General features: G+C 37.4%; 1 protein-coding gene across 1 annotated transcript in view; it reads left to right on the top strand.

Moving 5' to 3' along the window:
• Nucleotides 1-17,540, top strand: part of LOC124163667 (heparan sulfate 2-O-sulfotransferase pipe) — a 213,338-nt gene extending 195,798 nt beyond the window's left edge. The window contains exons 7-8 of the mRNA XM_046540728.1: nt 13,798-13,952; nt 15,688-17,540. Coding sequence (XP_046396684.1) covers nt 13,798-13,952; nt 15,688-15,857 — 325 coding nt within the window. The 3' untranslated portion in view covers nt 15,858-17,540. The remainder of the gene's footprint in view (nt 1-13,797; nt 13,953-15,687) is intronic.
• The last annotated feature ends 7,050 nt before the right edge of the window (nt 17,541-24,590 follow it).

Here is a 24,590-nt window from a genome sequence, read left to right on the forward strand (position 1 = left end):
AATCTGTCTGTTCTGCAATCTATCTCTCTTATTTTATTTATATGATCTGATCTTCCGTAGTACGTTGGCGTCCGCAAGATATGGTTAACTTCGTCAGAAAAGACACTGCTCTTGAATTTATCTAAAAGGTTTAGTCTATTTTTCAATCTACGGTCCGACAGAGATTGCCATCCGAGTTTATCTAAGAGGTCAGTTACACTAACAAGACTATCGTAACGACCTTTCACATACCTGGCAGCTCTTCTTTGCACGCGTTCTAACTCTGTTATTAAGCCTTTTTCATGAGGGTCCCAAACACTGGCAGCGTATTCCAAATGTGGTCTAACGAGGGAAAAGTAGCTAATTGCTCTCACTTTGTCGTCGCACTTTCCTAATATTCTTTTAACAAACCCCATTTTACGATTAGCTTGACCGGTTATTTCTCGAATATGTTTATTCCACGATAGATCATTATTGAGTCTAACCCCAGAATTTCACGGATTCAACTGCCTTTAACTGGGTGCCCCAAATGATATAGTTACGCTCCAAGGAGTTATTCTTCTTCCAGAAATTCATTACGACGCATTTTTCCAAATTTAATTCTAACTGCCAAGCATCGCACCAAGCTTGGATAGCAGCAAGGTCATTCGTTAGTTCATCTATATCTTTGCTGGAACGGATTTCTCTGTAAACTACAGCGTCGTCTGCAAATAATCGTAAGTTACTCTGCACTACTTCCCCAATGTCGTTTATATAAAGAAGGAATAGGAGTGGGCCAATGACACTACCCTGAGGAACGCCAGAAGTGACTCTAACCTCATTGGAGACTGCACCGTCTAATACTACTCTTTGGACGCGGTCGCTCAAAAATTCTCTAAACCAGGAAATGACATCTTCGTCTAGACCATAAGATTTCAGTTTTATTATTAACTTTCCGTGGGGTACTTTATCAAATGCCTTTTTGAAATCAAGAAAAATCGCGTCTACTGGAATGTTGTCTTCCCCGGAGACTAAAATATCGTGGGCGAAAAGCGCTAACTGAGTTTCGCACGATCTGCTTTTCCTGAATCCATGTTGAGTTCCCATTAATAAGTTTTGCGCGTCTAGGTGTTTCATTACCGAGCTGACTACGATGTGTTCAAGGACTTTGCAAGAGATGGACGTTAAAGATATCGGCCTGTAATTAGATGGCTGTTCCTTGTCTCCACTTTTAAACATTGGCGTTACATTAGCGATTTTCCAGTCATTAGGTACTTCGTGTTGCTTGATGGATTTACTGAATATTAACTGCAAGTAGGGGGCAATTTCTGAGGTTAGTTCTTTATATACGCGAGAAGGGATTACGTCTGGACCAGGTGATTTATTTGGACTAAGCGATATCAATATATTTTCTATTTCGAGCGTACTAATGTCAATAGCTGGCATCTTATGTATACTGGGATTGTCATCGGTCTCGGGTGAGTTTTCGGAAGGCTCCGTAAACACGCTCTTAAAGTAGGAATTTAATAAATTGGCTTTATCGTAACTGCTTGTCAACACATCTCCATTGTCGTTTCTCAGCGAACATACGGTAGATCGTTTACCTTGAACTTCCCTAGCATATGATCAAAATGCTTTTGGGTTATCCTGTAACTGCTCTACTAGTGTTTTTCTTTTAAAATTCGTGAACGCATTCCTGAACGCTTCCTTCGTGGCGGCTTTAGTCAACCTATATTTTTTAATTATTAGCTCGCGTTCATTAGCGGATAAATCCGTGCTGACTTTTTTCATTTTTGCATGACACGCTCTCTGTCGCCTCAATGATTTTCTCACTTCCGCGTCGTACCATCTCGGTTCGCTGCCTTCTTTTACTATTTTACTAGGGATGTAGGTATTTATTCCCGAAGTTACGAGCGAAAGAAAAGCTTTCCAAGTATTCTCTACATTTAAATTTAATACTGATTCTTGAAACTCGGGGAAAGCATTTTTCAGATGACTCTTAAACCCATCAAAATCAGCTCTTTTAAAAATGAAAACTTTACGCTCTTTTTTAAAGTTTACAGCGGTATTTAGAGAAATTTTGCAGTTACTACCCGATGGTCACTTATTCCTTCGACAGTGCCAACATTTATTACCTGATGTGGTATATTTGTCGCTAATAAATCAAGAATATTTTCTCCTCTGTTTGGTGCGGATACTATTTGAAACAATGATATAGATGTAAAAGTTTGTATTAAAGCCTCTCAGATCTATTTATCCCTCCCACCAGGAATGAAGCTATAAGTCTCCCAATCTATAGAAGGTACGTTGAAATCTCCACCCACAATCAAGTTTCTTATAGGATACTTGGATGCTATGCTGTTTATTTGATTTTGAAAATCCAACATTGACGTTATGTGTGTAACATGTGATCAAGAAAATTTTTATCATGGGGTTGTGTTTACTTATCCTACTTTACCTATCACACTGTGTGAATGTTCTTAGAGTAATATTACAATTATCGCACGGTCCTCTGTCCTGTTTTACGTTCCTTCACTGGTGATCTTTAGTACATGTCGTCCGTTCGTAAAATCCGTACATTTTCCCGGTGAAATACTGTTTCGTCGTATCGGACTACGCAAAATTGGTGAAATATGTAAAATATATATCTGTGATTGAGAGTTCGTGTTCTTCACAGTGGTAGTTCTCTGCTCGTTTCAGCTATTTATTTATTTATTTATTTATTTATTTATTATGTTTAATGTTCGCCCAACATGTACATAATTATAGGGCGAACAATACATGATTATAACTACAAAAAATAGAATATAAATTGGTCACAGCCACAAAAAAGTAACAATCATGATAACAAATGGTAAAAATATTAACTAAATACTATCACAGTCGCGAAACATATTCTTAACATCTTTTAAAAAGCAGTTTTTCTTTTGATACAGGTCTAAATCATTGAAGTTTTTGTTATATAGTACACAGATCCTTCGTATTGGCGTATTGGAACAATAATTTGTTTTAACCTTAGATATGTAAAATGTTCTTTTGAACCGGCTATTAACATTTGGTACTATTATTTTTATTTCCTTAAGCAATTCATAACATAGGCCCTTATTAATGACATCATGCAGAAATAGCAGGTCGTTTATGGTTCTTCTATTTTGCAGGGTATGGAGACCAAACACTCTTAACAAATCACTATAACAAACATAATTCTCGAAAAGCGGATACACATGATATAATACAAAATATAGAAATCTTAAAAATCTCTTTTGAACTTGCTCTAGCAGTACATTATGTTTCTTTAAATAGGGATTCCAAATAACTGACCCATATTCCAACTTACTTCTTACATAAGAGTAATACAATGTCTTAAGTACCATCTCAGAGTCAAAATATTTTGACATACGGTGTATAAAGCCCAAAAGTTTACATGCAGTTATGCTAATATTCAATATATGTGTGGTGAAATACATTTTGCTATCAAAGGTGACCCCTAGATCCTTCCATTCATTAGTCCTATTCAATTTGGATTCTTCCATATGGTAATTGCATTTGATTACATTTTTTCTCCATGAAAAAGATAAAACAAAACACTTATCAACATTAAAAAATAAACCATTTTCATGAGACCAGGTGACCAGACTGTTTAAATCTGACTGTATCTGGAGACAATGTTGTAAGTTGTTCACCTTTCTATATATTTTAACATCATCTGCAAACATTAGACATCTTGAATGAAGGATACATTGTGGCAAGTCATTAACAAATATCAAAAACAGAATTGGACCCAGGTTCGAGCCTTGAGGCACACCAGACACAACAGAGTATTTGTCAGACACCACGTTTCGATACACTACGTATTGTTTTCTTTCATTTAGAAATGAACTCAAAAGAGTTAACAAAGAGCCTGAAATGCCAATACTTTTCAGTTTGCTTAGCAATATGTTATGTTGTACAGTATCAAAGGCTTTTTTAAAGTCTAAGTAGACTGCATCCACCTGAGAACCGCTATCCATGGAATTCATAACATAATCAGTTAAGATAGCTAGGTTGGTCGTTACTGACCTATTAGCTATAAAGCCGTGTTGTGTATCACTTATCCGATTTTTTAATAGAAAGTTAATACGCTTACATAAAATACCCTCAAATATTTTTGAAAAAACAGACAATATACTTATAGGCCTATAATTTTTTATGTCGTTTCGTTCTCCCTTTTTAAAAATAGGACACACCTTGGCAGTTTTCCATTTTGTGGGAAATACTCCACTTTTTAAAGAGTTATTAAACAACTGACATAAAGGTTGAGCTAAGATCTCTTTACAGCCTTTCACAATATACGTAGGGATATTGTCAGGACCAATAGATTTTTTGGTATCTAAACTTTGGATTGCTTCAAGCACTTCATCCATGCTAATACTAATAATGATTATATTATCATTGTTTTGGGCAAGGGTTTCATTAGCATACTTTATCTTAGAGGGATCTACTTGAGTAACATAAACAGACATAAAATATTCTTTAAATGCATTAACTATTTCTCTTGGTGAGGCAAATTCACAACCATTTAGTGTAAGTACTTCAGGGATATGACCACTAGCCTTATTTTTTCTCACAAATTTCCAAAAACTACTATAGTTCCCGTTGACTACTTCATATTTGATATTTTCCAAGTGAACACTTAAAGCTTTATTAATATCTTCTCTAACTTCTATTCTCAAAGTATTGTATTTTGATTTGTGATAACTTGACCCAGTTTTCTTGAACAGTAGTCTATGTCTATCTTTCTTCTTTATTTTTTTAATTACCTCGTAATTGTACCACGAAGGATACTTGTACTTTAATATTTTACATTTTGGAATAGATATATCAATCGCTTCATTTAGGTAACTGTAAAACATTTCCAAACCAATATTGACATCATTAGTAGATGAAATTGCGTTCCAATCTTTACTCCGCAGCTCCTCATATAATTTCAAGTAGTTACCTCTTTTAAAGTTATATGAATTGGCAAAATCATCTTTTGTTTTTTTTGTAATACCACAGACATAATGAGCGGTTACTGCTGGGTGATAGTGATCTTCTTTAATCACTGGCAACGTACAGCGAATCACCTCAATATTACTCTCGACCACATTAGTAAGAACAAGATCAAGAAATTTTCCGTAACTGTTTTCCACATTGTTCTTCTGTTTCAGACCCAATAAGTTCATGAACATCAACAACTCAATACATAATGGCGTTTTCGTCTCAATAGATGACATGAATGAGGGGCAATTAAAGTCACCAAGGATAAATATTTCATTATTAATAATTTCACTATAGGTCAATTTGTCAAAAAAGTTAGTATATACTTCAAGCATAGCATCTGGAGGGAAATAGACAACACATAAATACACCCATTTATTATTTTTCACCTGCACCTTGATCCAAATATTTTCATCACATGTCTCTAATTCTCTTAACCTCATTGACTTATACGTATCCTTCACCATTACCATTACTCCTCCACCTAGTTTTTTTCCAGTCAAAGTCTCATTTCTGTCTTTCCGATGTAATTTGTATCTGCCACTCATGCATACTTCTGAATCACTTATGTAATTATTTAACCATGTCTCACTTATACATATTATATCATGGTCAAGATCACCTAACGAGATGTTGAACATTTTTAACTTACTTCTCAAACCTCTCACATTCTGATAATAGATCGAAAGTTGTTGATTCAATGCACAAATTGTTCCATTCCGATCTTCCGTCCCTGGTAAACAAGGATCGCTTCCTCATTGTAAGGTTTCTATATCAGAATCACTTCGAATGTTTATTCTATCCCCGCCTTCACTTTTGCGAACAAATATACGACCTCCGCGCACCCATAAGTACTTTACCTTACCATTTCTTTTAAGGTCTCTTGCTAGGGCATACAACCTTTTGTTTGTTTGTGTTAAAGCTTCATTTACAAAAATTGGGCTAGCCGCGTTAACATTCCCTGTGTTCAGGTGAAGGTCCGAGAGTGAAAGATTTCTCTTCACCCTCCTGGATCGAACAAATTCTTCCGCTATGCTTGACTGGGCAAAACGTACAACTAGCGGCGGATGCTTAGACCGGGTGGAATGCTTCTTCCCTACCCTATACGCAGCTTCAATATCACTCCCATCGAGTTTAATACCCAAGGCAAGACCTGTTTTACACACGATTGCTGAAGGAGCATCGTCATTTGACATCGGAACACCATGTATTTCGATAGTATTCCTGAGTGACTCTTGCTCCAAAGTATTCAACTTGTCCTCAAGGTCACAAACTCGTTTACTCAAGGCAACGTTTTCCCCAAATAATTTATCTAATCCATCACTCACTTTACTAAGGTTACATTGGACTGCTTCTATAGCTTTTGTTTGCTCACTTAGCGTCTTCGTGTGATCATGAATGACGCTATTCCACGAATTAATTAATTGTTTTAACTCACTCTGCTCATTCTGCATCACCGATATCTTCTCCAACAGTTCACGCAGCAGGAGCACTGATGAATCCTCTGAAGTGCTGCAAGATGCCATCTGTTGTGTAGCTTCATTCGCCACGCAATCTGGACGATTCCTCAGAGCCTCAGGATCGCAATTGTGACAAATCCACCGCTGTTGTCGGCCATCCTCGAGCAACTTCAATACATCCTTCGACACTGATTGGCACACTGCATGAAAACTCTTGTTACACTCATTGCAGAGAACCGACGTCTGGCCACGTTTTATTACATTTCCGCAGGAATCGCACTGAGATGGCATTTTACGACGAGAAGAAACGAGCGAACAGTGTATAACAGCGAGCTGTGCTCAGACACTTCCGTTCACAACGACTGCTCGACTGCGACTGCTATATCTCCCCTATAGCTATATCCCCTATTACAGTGGTAATTCACAGTCAAAATAGTAGACTCGATTTTTCTTGATTTCAAAATAGCATTTGATAAAGTACACCACGGGAAGTTAATAATAAAACTGAAATCTTATGGCCTAGATGATCTGATGATGATGTCATTTCCTGGATAAGAGAGCTTTTGAACGACCGCGTCCAAAGAGTAGTATTAGATGGTGTAGTCTCCGATAAGGTTGAGGTCATTTCTAGCGTCCCCCAGGGTGGTGTCATTGGCCCACTCATATTCCTTCTTTACATGAACGACACTGGCGAAGTAGTACACAGTAGGCTACGATTATTTTCGGACGACTCGGTAGTAATAGACTGCAAATCAGAGATATTGAAATCGTTATTCTTCCCTCGTACTATCAACAATAGCAATGGTGTCTCAATTACTAGAATTATTCGCGTCACTCCCTCGGACGACTCTCTGCATGTTCTCTCTTCAAGAGCAATGTCTTTTCTGACGAAGTTAACCATATCTTGCGGACGCCAACGTACTACGGAAGATCAGATCATATAAATAAAATAAGAGAGATAGATTGCAGAACAGACAGATTCCGAATGTCATTTTTTCCACGATCAATAAGAGATTATAACGGCAGCAATAGAACGCGTAAATAGATTGCATGACTTGTAGTGTAGCCTACTAACCTATGTAAAACTTACTGCATGTTTCTGAATTTCTATTCTATATTCTATTTGTAACAGCATATAGTAGTATAGTTTGTTATTATACGGGACGTTTCTTGGACGGTGTGGTGTGCATGTGGGAGTCCAAATGCATGCTGCATGCTGGTGATTGATCACCCCCTGCCAAACACCCTAGAGGTGGCTCGCAGGGTAATTTGTAGATGTAGATTGTAGATGTTTTGTTTTTCTTTTTAGGTTTACACTTGCATGGAGTTTCGTCTTCACTGCTGCATGTTGAAGATTAGTCGCCCCCTGCCAAACACAATGGTGTTAGGTGTAGATCTAGAATTTACTAATAGGTTGACTTGTTGTGTATCCTACTGACTTATGTATTCCTTAATTCATGTTTCAGAAATTTTCCTTTTTTTAAGGCCGCTTAACACGGTGAATTTTATTTCGCAAGATCATTCTAATGATCTTTCGAATGACCATAATTAACCGTGTGTAACGGAAATTTCCTGCGATCGAATGATCATTTGAGGAAAATTTTAGGCCTGTTCTAATTTGCTTCTACATCTACATTATACCCTGCGAGCCACCTATAGGGTGTTTGGCAGGGGGTGATCAATCACCAACATGCAGCATGCAAGAGGACCGCCACATGCACACCACACAGTCAAAGAAATATTACGCACACTAGAAAAATATACATGCTTATTCATTAAAAAATTGCTAATGGTTAGTAATTCCTAGAGCAAATACATGCAAGGTTAGAACTACGAAAAACATGCAATGGGTGATCCTAGCGAGCGTTGCCATTAATGCTTTCAATTGAGACAACATTGCTATCCTTAATAGCACGAGGGAAGAATGACATTTTAAATCTCTCTGTTTTGCAGTCTATTTATTTTATTTTTTTCTCATGATCGCGTCTACTATAGTACGATGGTAAACGAAGGATATGCTTCACGTCGTCTGAGAAAATATTATCTTCGAGTTTCCTAAGTAAGTTAAGCCTATACTTCGATCTACGCTCCTGTAAAGATTCCCATCCTAACTCGTTTAACATACTTGAAACGCTGCACTTTTTGTCGTAACAACTCATCACAAATCTGGCCGCCCTGCACTGTACTCGATTAATTTCACCTGTTAGTCCTACCTCGTAAGGGTCCCACACGCTAGCAGCATATTCCAAGTGAGGCCTCACTAGAGTCAGGTAGCTTATTTCTTTCACCTTTTTTGGGCATTTACCGAGAATTCTTTTTACAAATCCAAGTTTACGGTTGCTTGAATGATTTCCGTGAATGATATGAGCGCACGGCGTCCATCTTGCCGTTGGCATACACCTCGGAATTTTAAGATCATATTTAAAATTTTGGAAGCAAAGTAACCATATGCAAAGCTCAAATAATAATATGTACTTTGAGAGAACATAAATTCACAAACATCAATTGTCTAAAATGGGTAATTCGGAAATGACATTCGGGATATTCAATGAATAAAAACGTCGTTTTTCTCCTCGATTGCTTAAATATTTTGTGTAATTTACAATTATTAAAATATATTACATGAGATGAGCGCTGAAGTTTGGGTTGAGAGCCCCAATTAATGACAAAATCTCTGTTTATTCGGTGAACACAGTAGAACGAAAATGAGCCGTTACGTTATCTTGGCTCCCCTATGAAATCACAATATTGCCTATCTCTCATCATTGAAGGTAAACATAAGAATTAAATTTCAAGCATTTCCCAATTTGCTTGAATGATTCCGTGAATAATATAAATGATATGGTCATTTGAAGAGTAAGTTTCCTTGTGATCATGTTCTAGAGCGCACTATCTTGAAGCAGAATGATCGTTGCCCTTCAGCGAAAACAACTTATTTTAACTTATGTACTTCGTTACGAGTTCACAAAACGCACGATTTATGAAAGTGGTTTTCCGCTATCAATTCGTACCGTTCTAATCTCTACTTAGTACGTCATAACCCACCGAAAGACGAATGAATTTAATTCGAATGATCTTTCGAATGAAAATTCACCGTGTAAAGCGGCCTTTATGCCTTCTCATCTTGTCTGTATGAGCAGTTGGCAAGTTTTTCCTTTGCATGAATGTGGACGTATTTGTTAGCATGCAATTTTCAATTCTTTGCAACTTTCCAATTCCCAGGTCAGAACAGGGTTTGCCATTGTTGAGCGTCGAGAGAGAGGGCTTTCCTATCCCACCCCAAAGTTGATGGCTGCAGCGTTGCCAAGTCAAAAGGGGACTTTTAGCGCACATTGGACAAAATTCTTGAAAATCATCGTAGAAAAACGATCAAAAAAGGACCGTATTTCTGGTGTCATCAAGAAGACGATAAAGGCAATAAATTGTTGATAGCTCGAGAGGAACTATAAAATCAAAATTGTACTACACGTGGCCCACATGGGTGGGGGCCCTCCCGGTGTTTTGGGTCCATCCGTCGCGAGCTCGGACCCCGGGAAAGGGTCAGATTAGGCTCGGAGTCGAGGGTGAACCCTCATTAGGGCGACTGACCATCGGTAGTCCCCACGAGAGCGACATTAACCAATTTATTTCCTAAGTATAACACCATTTTATAATAGCTAATCATCCACTGAAGAAATCATCAAGACTACTAAAACAATAAACAAAAAATAACGCCGTAACAAGTAATTGCTTAACAAAATTAAGTATACGATATCCAAGCGACTCCATGAAAGACAAAAAAGAGTATGATGGTTGTAATTTGGTAGACAACAAGGGATATAAAATTTTGATCCATAGATTCCATTGTAATATTGTAATCAATGCAATGAATAAAATTGTATCACTCCATACGTGTAACACACTCAATAGCATTTCTTTTTAAATATTCTCATAGAAATTATTATTAATCACAATTTAACGAGTTTACTCATTGTTTGCCTTAATTTTAAAAATGCTTCAAACACAAATTTTTCAAAATGGTGCTCAATGGCGACATTCGTTTCATGCTACTGGTACTACCATCTAAATCAACCAACTTTGTTTCACTGCATCCCATAGTTGTATGCAGAAAATTTACAGAGGGATACTTAATAACCGAGAGGAGTAGCCAAGGAAGACAAAAATCATATCAGTAGACAAGAAAGCAATAAATATGCCCGATCATGAATCAGAATGAATGGAATGCATGCTCTTGAACAAAAGGATGTTTAATATACTAATATTTTTATATTGAATTCCTAAACTTCTTTCTATTAGCCTACCTTAACGTCGAACGGCGCAGAAGTTAGAAATTACTTGGGAATCGTCGCCAAAGAACGATTATATTCGCGATTAGAGCATCTGAAGAGTTATTTGATGGATAATTGAACTTGTGCATTCATGCAATGGATGAAACTTGCATCCCTCACGCGCTTCAACTAATTCAACGAGAAACATAATGTTTCAACTTATCAAATGATCCAAATGTTTTATTAGAAAATATCCACATGGGCAAAAAACAACGAACTAAATCTAAACTACACAAAAACACTGCTTGAAAAATTCTATACATATATTAACCTGAAAATAAAAGAAAATTAATAATTACAAGTCTCATATTAAACACATTCATCTCCTCACCCAGAAACCAATAATAACACAGTTGAACACACGATTCTTACTCATCCCGAAGAAAAAGAGAGACACTTAAGACAGAGAGTGAAAACAAGAGACTAAAGAAATGCGAGTGATTTTATCTTTTAATCCCTAACTGAGGCCAAATTCTAAAAGCGTCTATCTCGGTCAGATTTTTCAGGCGTCAGATGATACTCTGCCAAAATCATTTCACCCGTTTAGATCCAATTTTATCGTTTTTATCGATTTACAACAAATTGACAAATTATCAGGACATGATAATCAAAATATATGAAGCATTTCGCCCCGTGCTCACATTTTTAGAGTATAATCTCGACGTATTTGATTTACATTCAATCATCGTTCGTTAAAAATGAGTAATTTTACCGACTTAGGCTACTTCATCAATCATGATGAGTTCCGTGAATTTCATTGGAAAGACAAACGACACTGAACCAGCTTAACTTCTGCAACTTGTGCTGAAAAGAAGATTTTATCCACCATTCTTACGTAAAGCTAAATAAAATAATGAATTAACATCAACATCCGCATCGTGCGATGTGATGACGAGGTCACCCAACAAGTGCGTGATGATGTTATCAAAAATATAAAGATTAAGGTGAGAAACATTTGTACTCTCCCACTGGCTCATATCTTGAAATCTCGTTCAAGTTCGGCCCCTCATCTAACCACCTCAACAGCCTAAAATTACGTCATGCGAAGAAACAGACTGTAAAAGCTGGGCGTCGGTCAGATTTTATCGACAAAATGCTCACTTGCCGAATTAAAATTCTGCACTAAAATAAAGAGAACGAGAAATGACTCACGCTATGATGACGGGCCTCCCTCATAACTCTATATTTCCCAAAACTTAATTATTACGGGGATATGTTAGAGGTACTAAAAATACCTTTCACTTCTCATGCAGAACAAATAGGGAGATCGTGACATCATCAATACGCTGTTAACAGTGTACTACGGTCACTGTACTATTTTCCGTACTCTAATATCCATCATTATGACTAAAAGATTAATAATTATTTCAAGATTAAAAGGTTAGTCAGGTTCTAATTATGAATCGGCGAATTAAGATTCGAGCTTAGCTCATTCCTCAGAAATAAACATACGTTGAATGATCTATCGTAGTTTAAATTCCGTATTGATTTGGCGGCTTATCAATTTTAAACTTCACTTAGGTATATGCAAATAATATGACACATTCCGACCGCAGAATATTTATGTTTGTGATGTTCACTGTATAACCATGAAAGGTACATAGAAAAATAGGCAGGAGGAACAAGTTTTGATTTTTTTAACTCCTGGACCGTGGATAATGAAAATTGTTTCGAATATTGCAATCGAATGTAAAGATTACATTAAATTATTTGCATTAAAATTGTAATCATTTATTTCATAATTTTTTTATTTTCATCACATATAACATCAAAATTTGAACATTTAGATGCAGGTACTTATTAGAGAGCTAAGATAAATCATGGAGGAAGCAGGAATTGTTTTTCTGTTCTCAATTAAAGCCTATTCATAAATATCCCGACCGATGTATCGCTACCCTTGACAAATGAGAGCACGGAGCAAACTCGGACTGGGATTGTACATTTATTCTCAAAGCAAACAATATTCCTGACCCAGGATAAGCCATATCATGTCATTTAATGAGTGACGGAAAAAAATAAAACTATGCTAGCTTCACCTTTGTTGGGTTTATTTTTTTTTTAAATACACAGTGAATCTAACAAAGTTATATTCTTTTATTTTCCATTGTAGCAAAATGTTTCAATTTATCAAATGACCCAACTTATATCTTATTACATGTCCCCAGGGGCAAAAAAAAACGAACTAAATCTAAACCACACTCTAAGAACTACTTACAACATTATTTGGTAAATTAACCTGTAAATAAGTGGGAATTGGAAAATGACTGTACATTTTTTGTCTACGCAAACAATATTTCTGACCTACAGTCCAGCCGGCGAGAGTTGTGCGATGGAAGTTCAAAAAGAGGGGCGGAGAACCTTGCGCCAGCACGGGTTGCAGCCAATCGCTGTCCCCAAAGCGCACCTTACACCCTCGTCTAGTCATACGACGTTGTCACATGCATATGAAGTACTGACACAAGCCTGAGCCACCAAAACAAGCCCTTTCTTCGAAACACCAAAACAAGGGATTCTTCCTTTGGATCCTTCACGCTTGTCGTCCCTACTGGCTCCTTTCTTCACGGAACCCTTTTGTTTACATTTGACGAGGGCGTTTCCCATTCTTACCTGGCAACCTTACCCCTTACGCCGATCTTGACCCTTCTAAATGTCATCGGACAACTCTCGGCGGCCGTACTGCAGCAAAAGATTCATTAAGTCACTTAATAAGATGCAATCATGCGATGCTGGATAACAGTGGAATATCTAAACATTTTCTAAAGGAATTTCAATTTTCCTTAGGAAGGATCTCTATTTCTGGAAGAATTCGGTACGAAATTATTTCCGCACCATTATAACTATACTGACGTCAACAATTATTCCTTAAACAAAAACCACTGAATTGACTAACCATCAAAATGACCCCCCAAAACCGAATGAAATAGTATGATCCATTGGTATAACGTCCCATAAAACCAGCTATTGCTTTTACACTTATTTTATCGCTCAATCCATATTGCTTTGTTTTTAATTTTATATTAATCCTGTTTCAGGCCATTCAACTCCGAGGGTGCTATACAGAAGGCAAAATGGTCCGTTGAACATCATTACTCAGTTGTCGGAGTCCTGGAAGATTTGAACAAAACGCTTGCCGTGCTTGAGGGCTACATTCCACGCTTCTTCTCGGGAGCCCAACGAGTACACATAGGTAAGGGAGTAAATACTATAATTCGACTGAACATCCTGTCCAGTTTACCATAAAATAAATGATAAGTGCGAAACAAATAATTAACATCTTCGTAATAATGGCAATATTAAAATAAGAAACGATACACTTCCAAATCAACGCTAGTGTTGAATATGAGGATCTTAGCTCTACAGCCCTTGAATATAAATTATGTAATGAAGTGCTCCAAGCAATGCCTTAGCGAATTGCACTTGTTCGTTTTACACCGATGATCCAACAATCAGCCTCTCTATGTTAAAGAGTAGCGATATAGGTCAGTGGCGCAGCGAGGGGGGGTTGTGGGGATAAACCCACCGCCCCCCAGAATTCAGAGAAATTTTACAATTTGATCCATTTTACTTAATTGGATGAATATTACTTATAGAATAGTGTAAGGATTAATAAAATATCCCTCAGAAAGCCGAAAATTTCATATATCTTTCTATCATGAATCATCTATCTTTAAAATTTTCTGAGGGCATGGAATACCTCCCGTATTCCATACCCACCAGTATTTGTTCCTTCTAAAACTCCCACTAGCCTTAATTCCTAGCTGCGCGCCTGAGCTAGATCACTTCAATCCTATGTTGTTGAGAAGATATTATACTTCCGCGTTGAAAAGGGCCATTCGGAGGCCAAAATAACGCTATTCGCATTCACTTGTCTTAATATACATATTGAGTAGCTCATTTGAGCTTTATCTCAAGGAATTTTTAGTCTGTGTGAGTGAGTCGAGGCTTGCCGGTTGAGAGGCTGTGTTTGGTCTTTGCTCAATGTCCGCAAACCAATGCAGTATAACTCGGATCGGCGTAAAACGGGAAAGTGCAACACGTTACGGCTTCATTATACCTAAATGGATACTATTAGTATTGTCTTCAAATATGTAACAAGCTCTCTGAGAAAATGCAACAATGAAATGCAATAACATTTCAAATCTTAACGTAAGGCATTATAATTCAGCCGATGATCAAATGCATAAGATTTCGATTACAACGCTTTAAAAAAATTCCTTATATCTTTTAAATGTCACATGGAAGATAATAAAATGTTGATTGGTTAGAGTTAGAAAACGATATTTTATGCAATCTGAACTGAAAAACAGTAAAAATTATCTTTTACCTCCATTATGAAAAAAGCATGTATGTATATATTTGACTGTGAACCGTAGTCTAGAATTCATAGAGTGATATATTGTGATACATCAGATTTATTATGCAGACGCTTTAAGATTCAAGCTCACAGAAAATGAAGAAAAAACGTAAAATAATTTTCCTCCATTTTGAGTGGAAAAATCTAGTGGTATCAGTTTGTTCGTTTTCACTTACTAAGAATGGAATAACACCAAGTACTGAGTTCACAAAATTACGGGAACTTTTAAATTTGGTTGGGAAAGTCCGATTGTAATTTTTTTATTATGCTATACATGCTCCAGAAGTATTAGAAAAAATTTCTGCAGTATTCAATGTTTACTTGTCTGTGGCAGCAGCTATCGTATCTAAAGAAAATGAGTGATTCTTACCAGCCATAATTTAAAATATGTTATTTAAGTGTATCAGTTACATTCAAGCAGACAAAACTTGACTCTTTCGGTACTTTATACATTGCTTCGATTATAAACGCTTTAAAAAGTGGCTGAAATAGAAGGAATAGCTACATCACGAACCCATTACGCTCTGATTCCAGCTTAATTTCAACATAATTTCTTTTTCATTTCCAGATCAAATGAGTCACTTTCCACACATCAACCGCAACCCGTTCAAGCCTCCCGTGCGGGAAGAAGTCAAGAACATTGTGAGGAGAAATTTCACCAGGGAAATAGACTTCTATGAGTTCTGCAAACAACGACTTCATCGACAGTACGCCGCCATGAAACTGGCTAACTTATAAAACTTACTCTTGCGGTTCTTTCAATCGCGGCAAGCAGTACTGCTCTCGTCATTATATTTATCACATATTTTTCTGCCATGAGACGTGGACTAAAAAAATGCCTCCAAAAAGCCTTGGAGGAGGACTGATTTTTCACAGGACATCGCATTACTCTATAACCATTAATTTTATTATGCATTGTGTTAGGCTATGCATCTTTTCATAAATCTTCAAGAGCCTTTTCTCCGGCTTTTGTCATACATTCGAATTATTATTATTTCATTGATCAGTGGACTAGATATAATAAAACCGGACGCTTATTTAATTGTGTGAGTGTTCGCACGTGTCAAGAGTGCATGTAAAATGAGTGTGAGAGAATATTTTGGACACTATGGAAGAAGCAAGAGGAAAAAAAATCCGGAGGAAGAGCTAAGCAACCATGGAGACAGAAATAAACAAGAGAGTGAACGATAAGTTTACGAGCACAAAAGATAATGGTAAAACGGCCAACGAGAACAAGTAATACATTGTACCGTGAGTTGGTGTCATTTATCCACGAGGATGAGGATAAACATTACCTAGGACAATGGGGTTAGTAACGAGCAAGTTGAAGTAATGAGTAATTATTTGCAACATAAAAGAATTTATGACGACGGTATTCTTATTAATGTTTACCGCCTATTCTTACCGACTTTCATATCGGAATATTTGGAAAAATTTCTTTCCATTTGTTTTGTGATGACCATTCCACAGAAAAGATTTCAAATAGGTAGTTGAAAAGGAGCCGGAAATATTTCATCATGGTTTCAAATACAAGCCGAGATGTCTGCGTAGGTGATAATAATAATAAAGAGGGAGCAAAAGTAAATACTAAGTTGATAAGATTTTTACAACATAAACAATCAAATGAAATATTTGTCGAGAATTGATAACTCATTATTGGGTGATTACAAGCCACATGAAATGATAGAGAAGCCGAATAAAAAAGCAAACATACATAATTTGGATGTTTTGCTAAACCTATATTAAGTCAAGAACCACATGTGATTGTAAAAAAATCAAAATGTGGAGATAACGTTTGGATGCATCAAAATGAACTGCATTGGTCCATCACGACTACGGTGATTTGAATAAATGATATTGCTATTTCCCATAGTAAAACATATTGAATCAAAGGAATTATTCGAAGCACACCAAATTGATTCAGGGAAGATGGAAAACATTGATTGGGTTGGATCAGTTTTCTCTTCCTTTCCCGAAATCTGCATTCCATTGGTGAAATGTACATCTTCAAGATCGTTCACGCGTACTATTGGCATGAACTGAGCAAGTACTTACTCAAATAGAGAGGGAATGTGTGCATGAACTATTTTAAGTTGCATGAAGCCTGTTGGGCAAGCACCTGAAGTGTATATTACTTTATCAGTGATGGATTGCATAGGAATAATTCGTAGGTAAAGTGTTGCTTGTGGGTGATTCTTAATTTTAACACTGCATACGATTTTTCTTGATCGATTTTAAAATTATTTTAGTAGTTGGTACAAGTTTACTTCTTGCAATGATCGGAAATTATCGTATGTCAGCTTCATTCGATAATTTTAGCCACGGTGAGGTAAGCATATAAGTGAGATGTATATTATGTAAAATAAATGCTATTTTATATTTTGTGATCAGTATGTTATGAACAATAAAGCGTAAAAATAAGAGAGTAATTTATTTTACCAGAGTATTGGCAAAATTACTGAAATTGGGTCGTTTAGTCATAATAAATACACATAATTAATCGTAGCGGGCGTAACTTGGTGGAAATCCATAATCGCAGGAATAGAAGGATCAACAACTTTGCTATTTCCACATAGTAATTTTTTAACACCGACATGGTTTCGTTGCAAAGTTGTTGATCCTTCTATTCCTGCAAATACACATAAATATTTGACCCTTTAACGTGTTGAAAAAAAAATATTTCAGCGCAACAGTTACTAAAAACAGTCATAATATAGTAACAACATCGCCCATTATAAGTTCTCACGTGCAAGTTACATACGCCTGAATCAGCTTAAAGGGAATTGTAGCAGGAAAAATAAATTGAGACTAAGGGAGATGGCAAATCCGTGTTAGAAGACAGATAAATAAAAGATTTTTTAAGTCTTTTTACGCATATGATAAACAACGTGCATGATGCGAAAGTCTCAAAAATGAAGCACCCGTACTACTTCTAACCATATTACATCAAAATAACGAAGACATTAAAATAATACTCTTACAGGACCATAAACTTTTCCTTACTTTTAATTTAGCTTTTCCCTGCTAATGACGAAAATATGCGGCAGGACGTTTCTTGACCCGGGAGACGAAAGTCTCAAATTTTCGTCGGAGATTTTTCTACGCAGGCGATCGAACGCCAAAAATATACGTTTCCTTGTTCCACCCCTTTTATGACGGTCACGGGTTCGCGAAGTCTTATGTTAGTTTCGGGACCAAACAAAGCAGGACTTAGGCAGTAACCTCAAAATCAGGGAGTAGGTACCCGGACCCCTCGTCTTATAATACCCTTCTTTGTGGTAAGGGACCGCGGTCATTCAATTGTTCATTTAGTCAGTTTTCGAAATAAATATTTGTTCCTTTCTCGAAAAATACAAACTAAGAATTGAATTCTTTGTCTTTTGAGCAGCGTTTACAATTTCTAAACGAAATTTTACGATTAATATTAATTGATTGTTTGAGGCGTAACTTGGTGAAAGCGATTCATAATTAACATTGAAAAGAATAACTTTTTGCTTTCACATTAATATTTATCCACGATCATGGTTTCAACGTTAGACGTCATCATCAGGTGTCATCAACGTCATCTTCACCTGATGATGTCGTCTAACGTTGAAAGCATGGTCGTGAATAAATATTAATGTGAAAGCACAAAGTTCTTCTTTTCAATGTTAATGATTAATATTAACTTATATCTCGATTTCAGTATAAACATCAACATGGAAATTGTTGCCGCATTAAATGCGTTAATATTGACGGTAGCGCTTCGTTCAAAATTTGTCAATTCTCGGAATAAAACGAGGAATTCAATTCGAAGTCTGCAATTTACGTTCAAGCAACAATAGGGTGGTTTCCTATTATTTTTTTATTGCCTAAATCGAAAGATTATTACTCCTGGAGTACGTATTTCGCGCTTTTAGATTTTTAAATGACGATATCTATTCTTCGCGATTAAATGAAAAGTGAAAATTTTCAAGCGCGCAAAAACGCGACGCGTAAGTAGGAAAGTCCGTGCGACGCATTTCTGGTTCCCCCTCTCTCCTTGTGAAGTGACCTTGATCGAGGCTCTGAGCGCTGATAGGACGCAGGATGCTAGCGGATAGCTGAGTACCTTCCTGAATGGTAGCGCTTGGCTTAAAAAAGGTTTATTAATACCTTATCAAACGAAGAAAACTTTCCGACCTTAGCCAGTTTTAATAGGTGATTATTAAGACATGTTTCCCTGAGCTCTGTGCCTCATGCATGCATTGGTAACCTCAGACGATGTATAACTCCTATCCTCTCGTGTAGAAACTAGGTCCCTGTGACGTCACGCGGAGTGGAATCGCATGGGCGCCAATCTGGCCTTTTTCAAATGAGGATAAAATTTGACCCTTGCCATTCGTCTAAACCGGTATTTCAAAAACCAAATAATTTGTGTATTATGAATACACTAATGGTGGGTAACGAATCGCAATCAATGCCTATCGTTTTCTTTGATGAAGGAAACTACCCTATTATCCATATAGCTGATAGGGTAGTCTCCTTCATCAAAAAGAAAACGAAATGCATTGATTGCGATTCCTTACCCACCATTATTGTATTCATTATATACAAATTATTTGGTTTTATAAATCCCAGTTTAGACGAATGGCAAAGGTCAATTTTAACCGTATTTGAAAAAGGCCAGATTGGCGCCCATGCGATTCCACTCCACGTGACGTCACAGGGACCTAGTTTCTATACGAGTAGATAGGAGTTTTACATTGTCTGAGATTACCAATGCATTCATGAGGTACAGAGCTCAGGGAAACATCTCTTAATAATCACCCATTAAAATTACCTAAGTTCGGAAGGTTTCCTTCGTTTGATAGGTTAATAAAAATCCTTATTTAAGCTAAGCACTACCTGCTAGCAGGGTACTCTGCTACCTGCTGGCAACCTGCGTCGTATCAGCGCTCAAAGCCTCGCCTCAAGGTCACCTCACAGGGCGGCAGCTGGAACCAGAAATACGTCACACGGACTTTTCCCGGCATTCCTACTTCGCGTCGCGTTTTCGCGCGCCTGAAATTTTCACTTTTCGTTTAATCGCGAAAAAAAACATATCGTCATTCGAAAATCTAAGAGCGAGAAATTCATACTCCAGGAGTGATAATCTTTTGATTTAGGCAATAAAAAATAATGGGAAACCACCCTATTCATATTAACGAAGCATGATTGACTGTGAACCAATGCCGCTTGTAGGGTTATAAACCCCGAGAGGAGGGAGCCCTAATACCCTCGGAGTCCGAGATAATGCGCAGTCCCCGCTGGGAAGGGTCGGAAAAGTTTGGTGCTGAGAGTGCGTGATTATCGGCGAGACCTTTCTATAGGAATGTCCTGCAAAAATGCTCTCTGTACCCAGGGGATGGAAGAGTGTCTTGGGGCTCAGTACAGCAGCCGAGAACTCCACCGTCTCGAAAGGGTTATTTATTTATTTATATTACGCCAAAACAGCACTACGGCCTTTACATTGGGTTTATAAACAGAATAAATTAGGTAAATATATATTTTTTTAATGTATAAAATAATCTCATAAATAACAACCATTTTCAACATATACAATACACACAAAAGGTGGGTGTTAAAAAGATGGTCTTCTCAGTTGGTTATTAAAATTGGTGCGGGAGGCAAAGGGGTCAAGAGAAGAATAAGTATTTGAGATTGAATTGAAAATGGAAGGTAAGCGGTAAAAGATGGATCTATGAGATATTGCCAGACGGAAATAGGGCTGGTGTAGAGCTTCAGTATTGCGGGTTTTGCGAGCTGGAATGCGGAGAGAAAATAATGTTAGGAGATCAATGCATCTGAAGGACCCATTCATGATGCAGGAAAGAAATTTGATGTCTGATGTCAATCGGCGGTGGGAGGGGTGTAATAATCCAAGTGAATGAAGTATTTCGGCACGTGAAGAGAATCTGAAGTGAGGTATGCGATGTCGAACTATTGCTAAGAAGAAATTGAGTGGACGGTTGAGTAGTTTTAGTGCGGTGGGTGAAGCAGTTGACCAAATGGGAGAGCAATATTCAAAGATGGGTTGCACACATCCAATGAAGACGGATTTTAAGGCACTCGGTTCGGATATCTCGCTCAGACGATATAGGGTCCCAACCACTGCCAAAGCCTTGTTAACAATGGTTTTTATATGTCCGTAGAAGATTAATTTTGGTCAAAAGTGACGCCTAAATCGGAGTGGGAAATGAAATATTGTCTCCGCTAATATGATTCGGATTGATTAGTAATTTGGGATATTAAGTACCGAGACATTGATGACACGGTGAGAACTTAAGAAAGCACTATCTTCGTATAAAAATGTTTCACCATTTCCATACAGGACAGTGAGTCATAATCGAAGGGCTGGCTTCAGCTGATCACAAGCGAGGCGTAAAACGTAGCATTGAGTTTAGCAGCCCTAATCCGATAGAACACAAGTCCCTGTTAATAAATAAGAACCTTCACAATCCAATGATCGCTCTCCTGCTCCGCGAATGCCGATTGGACAAAATTTCGAGGCAAAATACTGAAAAAAAATGGGTTGGAACGAGAGTCGAAAATCAATTCGCGCCAATATCTGTTGGTGCATAAAGATACCCTGACACAATTATAGGAGGTCCTTCAGTCCGTGGAAAAATTATTGCGCCACAGACTTCAAAGAAGAGGATAACAAGCATGAGCGATTCATAGTCTTTGGACTAAAAAAGGGCCAAAAAAGCGTTAAACTTACGTCCCACGTCCGACAACAAATAAGATCTGGAATATATTCTTAAAAATCATATAATAAAATAGAATAAAATTACTTTGTTTTATTCCACACTTTATTTTAAATAGCACGACCCGGGCTTCAGCATCTAATGCTATCATCAGGTGGCGTTACTTTGTGGAATTGCTTCATCATAACACCCGAGACCGTGTCTTATATATTCTTAAAAAGGTTAAACACGAAATGAAACCTACTGGGTGGATTGAATAATCTGTGTATGTCATAGCAATTGAAAATTAAACATTGGAAAATTGATATCCATACATATTTGGGTATCACTAATAATACTAGACATCAGCGATCCAAAATCATTGGTAGTACCTTATACTTTGCACATCCTTAGGTACCTAGGAAGTTTGCAACGGCACGCTTCATAATATGGTGAAAAGTAAATTAATCCACGTATTTATGTCATCCATTCAACAGCACGCAGAATAGATGGATTATTCGAAGAATTCGATATTATTTACGATTATTATCGATATTTATGTAGAGGCGAGAAATTCCTAAAGCTGAGTTTACACTATGAAGTTGACTGGGGGTTGGGTTACAATCCCCCACCTTGAGCCTTTAAAAGAGGCGCCATAGAGTAAGATGGCCTCAATAAGTAAATCTTAATAAATACTCTACAAAATTACTGTTTTTGAGTCCTAAAAATAACGTTTTCAACATCAAAAATCCCAATATTTTCCGTGGTAGGACCCCGATTTATCCTGGGGTTTTTTACACACACCCTTGAAGGGTCCCAAAATCTCCGATAAAACCCCTCCACCCGTTTCTAAATCCTGGCTACGTCACTCCGTCCGTCGGACGGGACGTTAAGCCGTGGTCCCCTTGGCGCCTTTCGTTATGAGCAGGCTAATGCCAACGCCAGGTTTCTCTCCATCCTTCCTTTCGTACCCTTCCCTCATGGCGCAAATAACCTCAGCTGTCGGTCGCCTCCTCCAAATATAATTGAATGAAATTGTATAGCTAATACGCTAATATTTTGCGTATTCTTGGGTACATAAGGAGTTTGCAACAACAAGCTTCATAAAAAGGTGAAAAGCGCGCGTTATTTCATACATTCAACATAGCACGCAGTATAGATTATTCGGATAATTCAATACTATTTACGATTAATGTCAATATATGTAAAAATATGAATCCACTGATTCACTGAAGACGGTGCCCGTGGAAATGGAGTCCTACTGGAAACCCGAGGGGTGCTCCTAAAAATCTTTCCCCGGAAAAGCACTAAGTCCTATTCCCGCTCAATTTAAATCATTACCTGGATGGACTCTGTCCCACTGACTCAGATTCTGGAAGCGACAACGTTATACCTCCAGAGGAGGAGGGTTGATAAAGTCGGATATGGGACAATTCGGCCCGAAACAGAGATTGCCATCTGGAAAATGAATGTGATTCGGATAAACAGACGGAATACCAGGTTTTCATTTGGGTCGACACATTTTTGGAGACGGGTTTCAACCTGTTCCGTGTGTTTCTCTTGTCGCCAACTCTCCTACCATCGCAACCTTCAAACAGCACAATATTTCAAGGCTAATTACACGCAGACTACATATTAATTTTCAAAAATTAACTGATTTATGGTAGGTAATTCTTAATGCAAGAGTTATGAGCAGTGACGTTATGGCAAAATTAGCAGTGCCGTGACGCACTTCCTTAACTTTTTTTAGAAGTGTAATATTACTCTATGTGTGTATTTTTCATTACAAGTCATTACTAACATTTTACTAGTAAATTTTCTTTTTTGCTACGAATGTAAGAACTAGAAATTTTGAGGCAACAAAATTCATAAAAGTGTTATCCGACAATTATGTCTTTTGTTAACCAGTGCGGGAACGGTGTTCCGGTGCGTCTTGACACCATGACACCACTGATTATGAGGAAAAAATATGGGAAAGAATCACCCCATGTTTCCGCTACCAAATTAATTACGGCTTCAAAAAAATTTCGTTGCCAAAATTGGGTGTAAAATCTTCCATCCCTCGTGTTCTCAGGCGCCTATTTCATAGCTCAATTCATTATCTACTACAATCTACACCTAATGCCTTCTCTGAGTCACTACTGCAGTTATCTTCGTGAATGCATTCTGATTTTTGCGAAGTTAACAGTGGCAGTTCTAGAAACTTGTGGAATGGGGGCTAATGGGCAGTCCATAGGGATAGTCCCCCCAAGGAAACGGAAAAACCTGTAAGTACTTATAATCATAATGCTACATCAACCAAACAGTTCAAATCGTAAAGCATTCAAAAATTCATAACCTTCGCAAGCCATTTTACCTATCGTAAGATGAGACCCAGGTAAGCGGAGTCAAGGCTCCCCTCATCGTAATTTGGATGCTTAAGGCAACCTTTTAAGTCAGTTAATCTACACAAAAAGCAATTTCCTCCATTACAGCAAGACAGCCTTCGGCTCTATGATTTTAACAACCAAAACAATAACTAATCCTTTCGCTACGACAAACTATCTGATTTTTCCCCGAATATATAAACTCGAAATAGCGAATTTCTATTCTGTTGGTATAAATATCTACATATCCTGCTCGTGCCAAGGTCTACATGAATAAACACTCAACATGTGTAAACTCCGAAGATCCAAGCGTGATGGAGTGAAATTCTTCCATTTTGAAATAAACACTTGCAATTTTCTACGATTATAAAATTTATTGCAACCTAGTTTTCAATGTTACTACATCATCTTCACTTGTA

Source organism: Ischnura elegans, chromosome 8 (assembly GCF_921293095.1).
Source record: "Ischnura elegans chromosome 8, ioIscEleg1.1, whole genome shotgun sequence".
Classification (NCBI taxonomy): domain Eukaryota; kingdom Metazoa; phylum Arthropoda; class Insecta; order Odonata; family Coenagrionidae; genus Ischnura; species Ischnura elegans.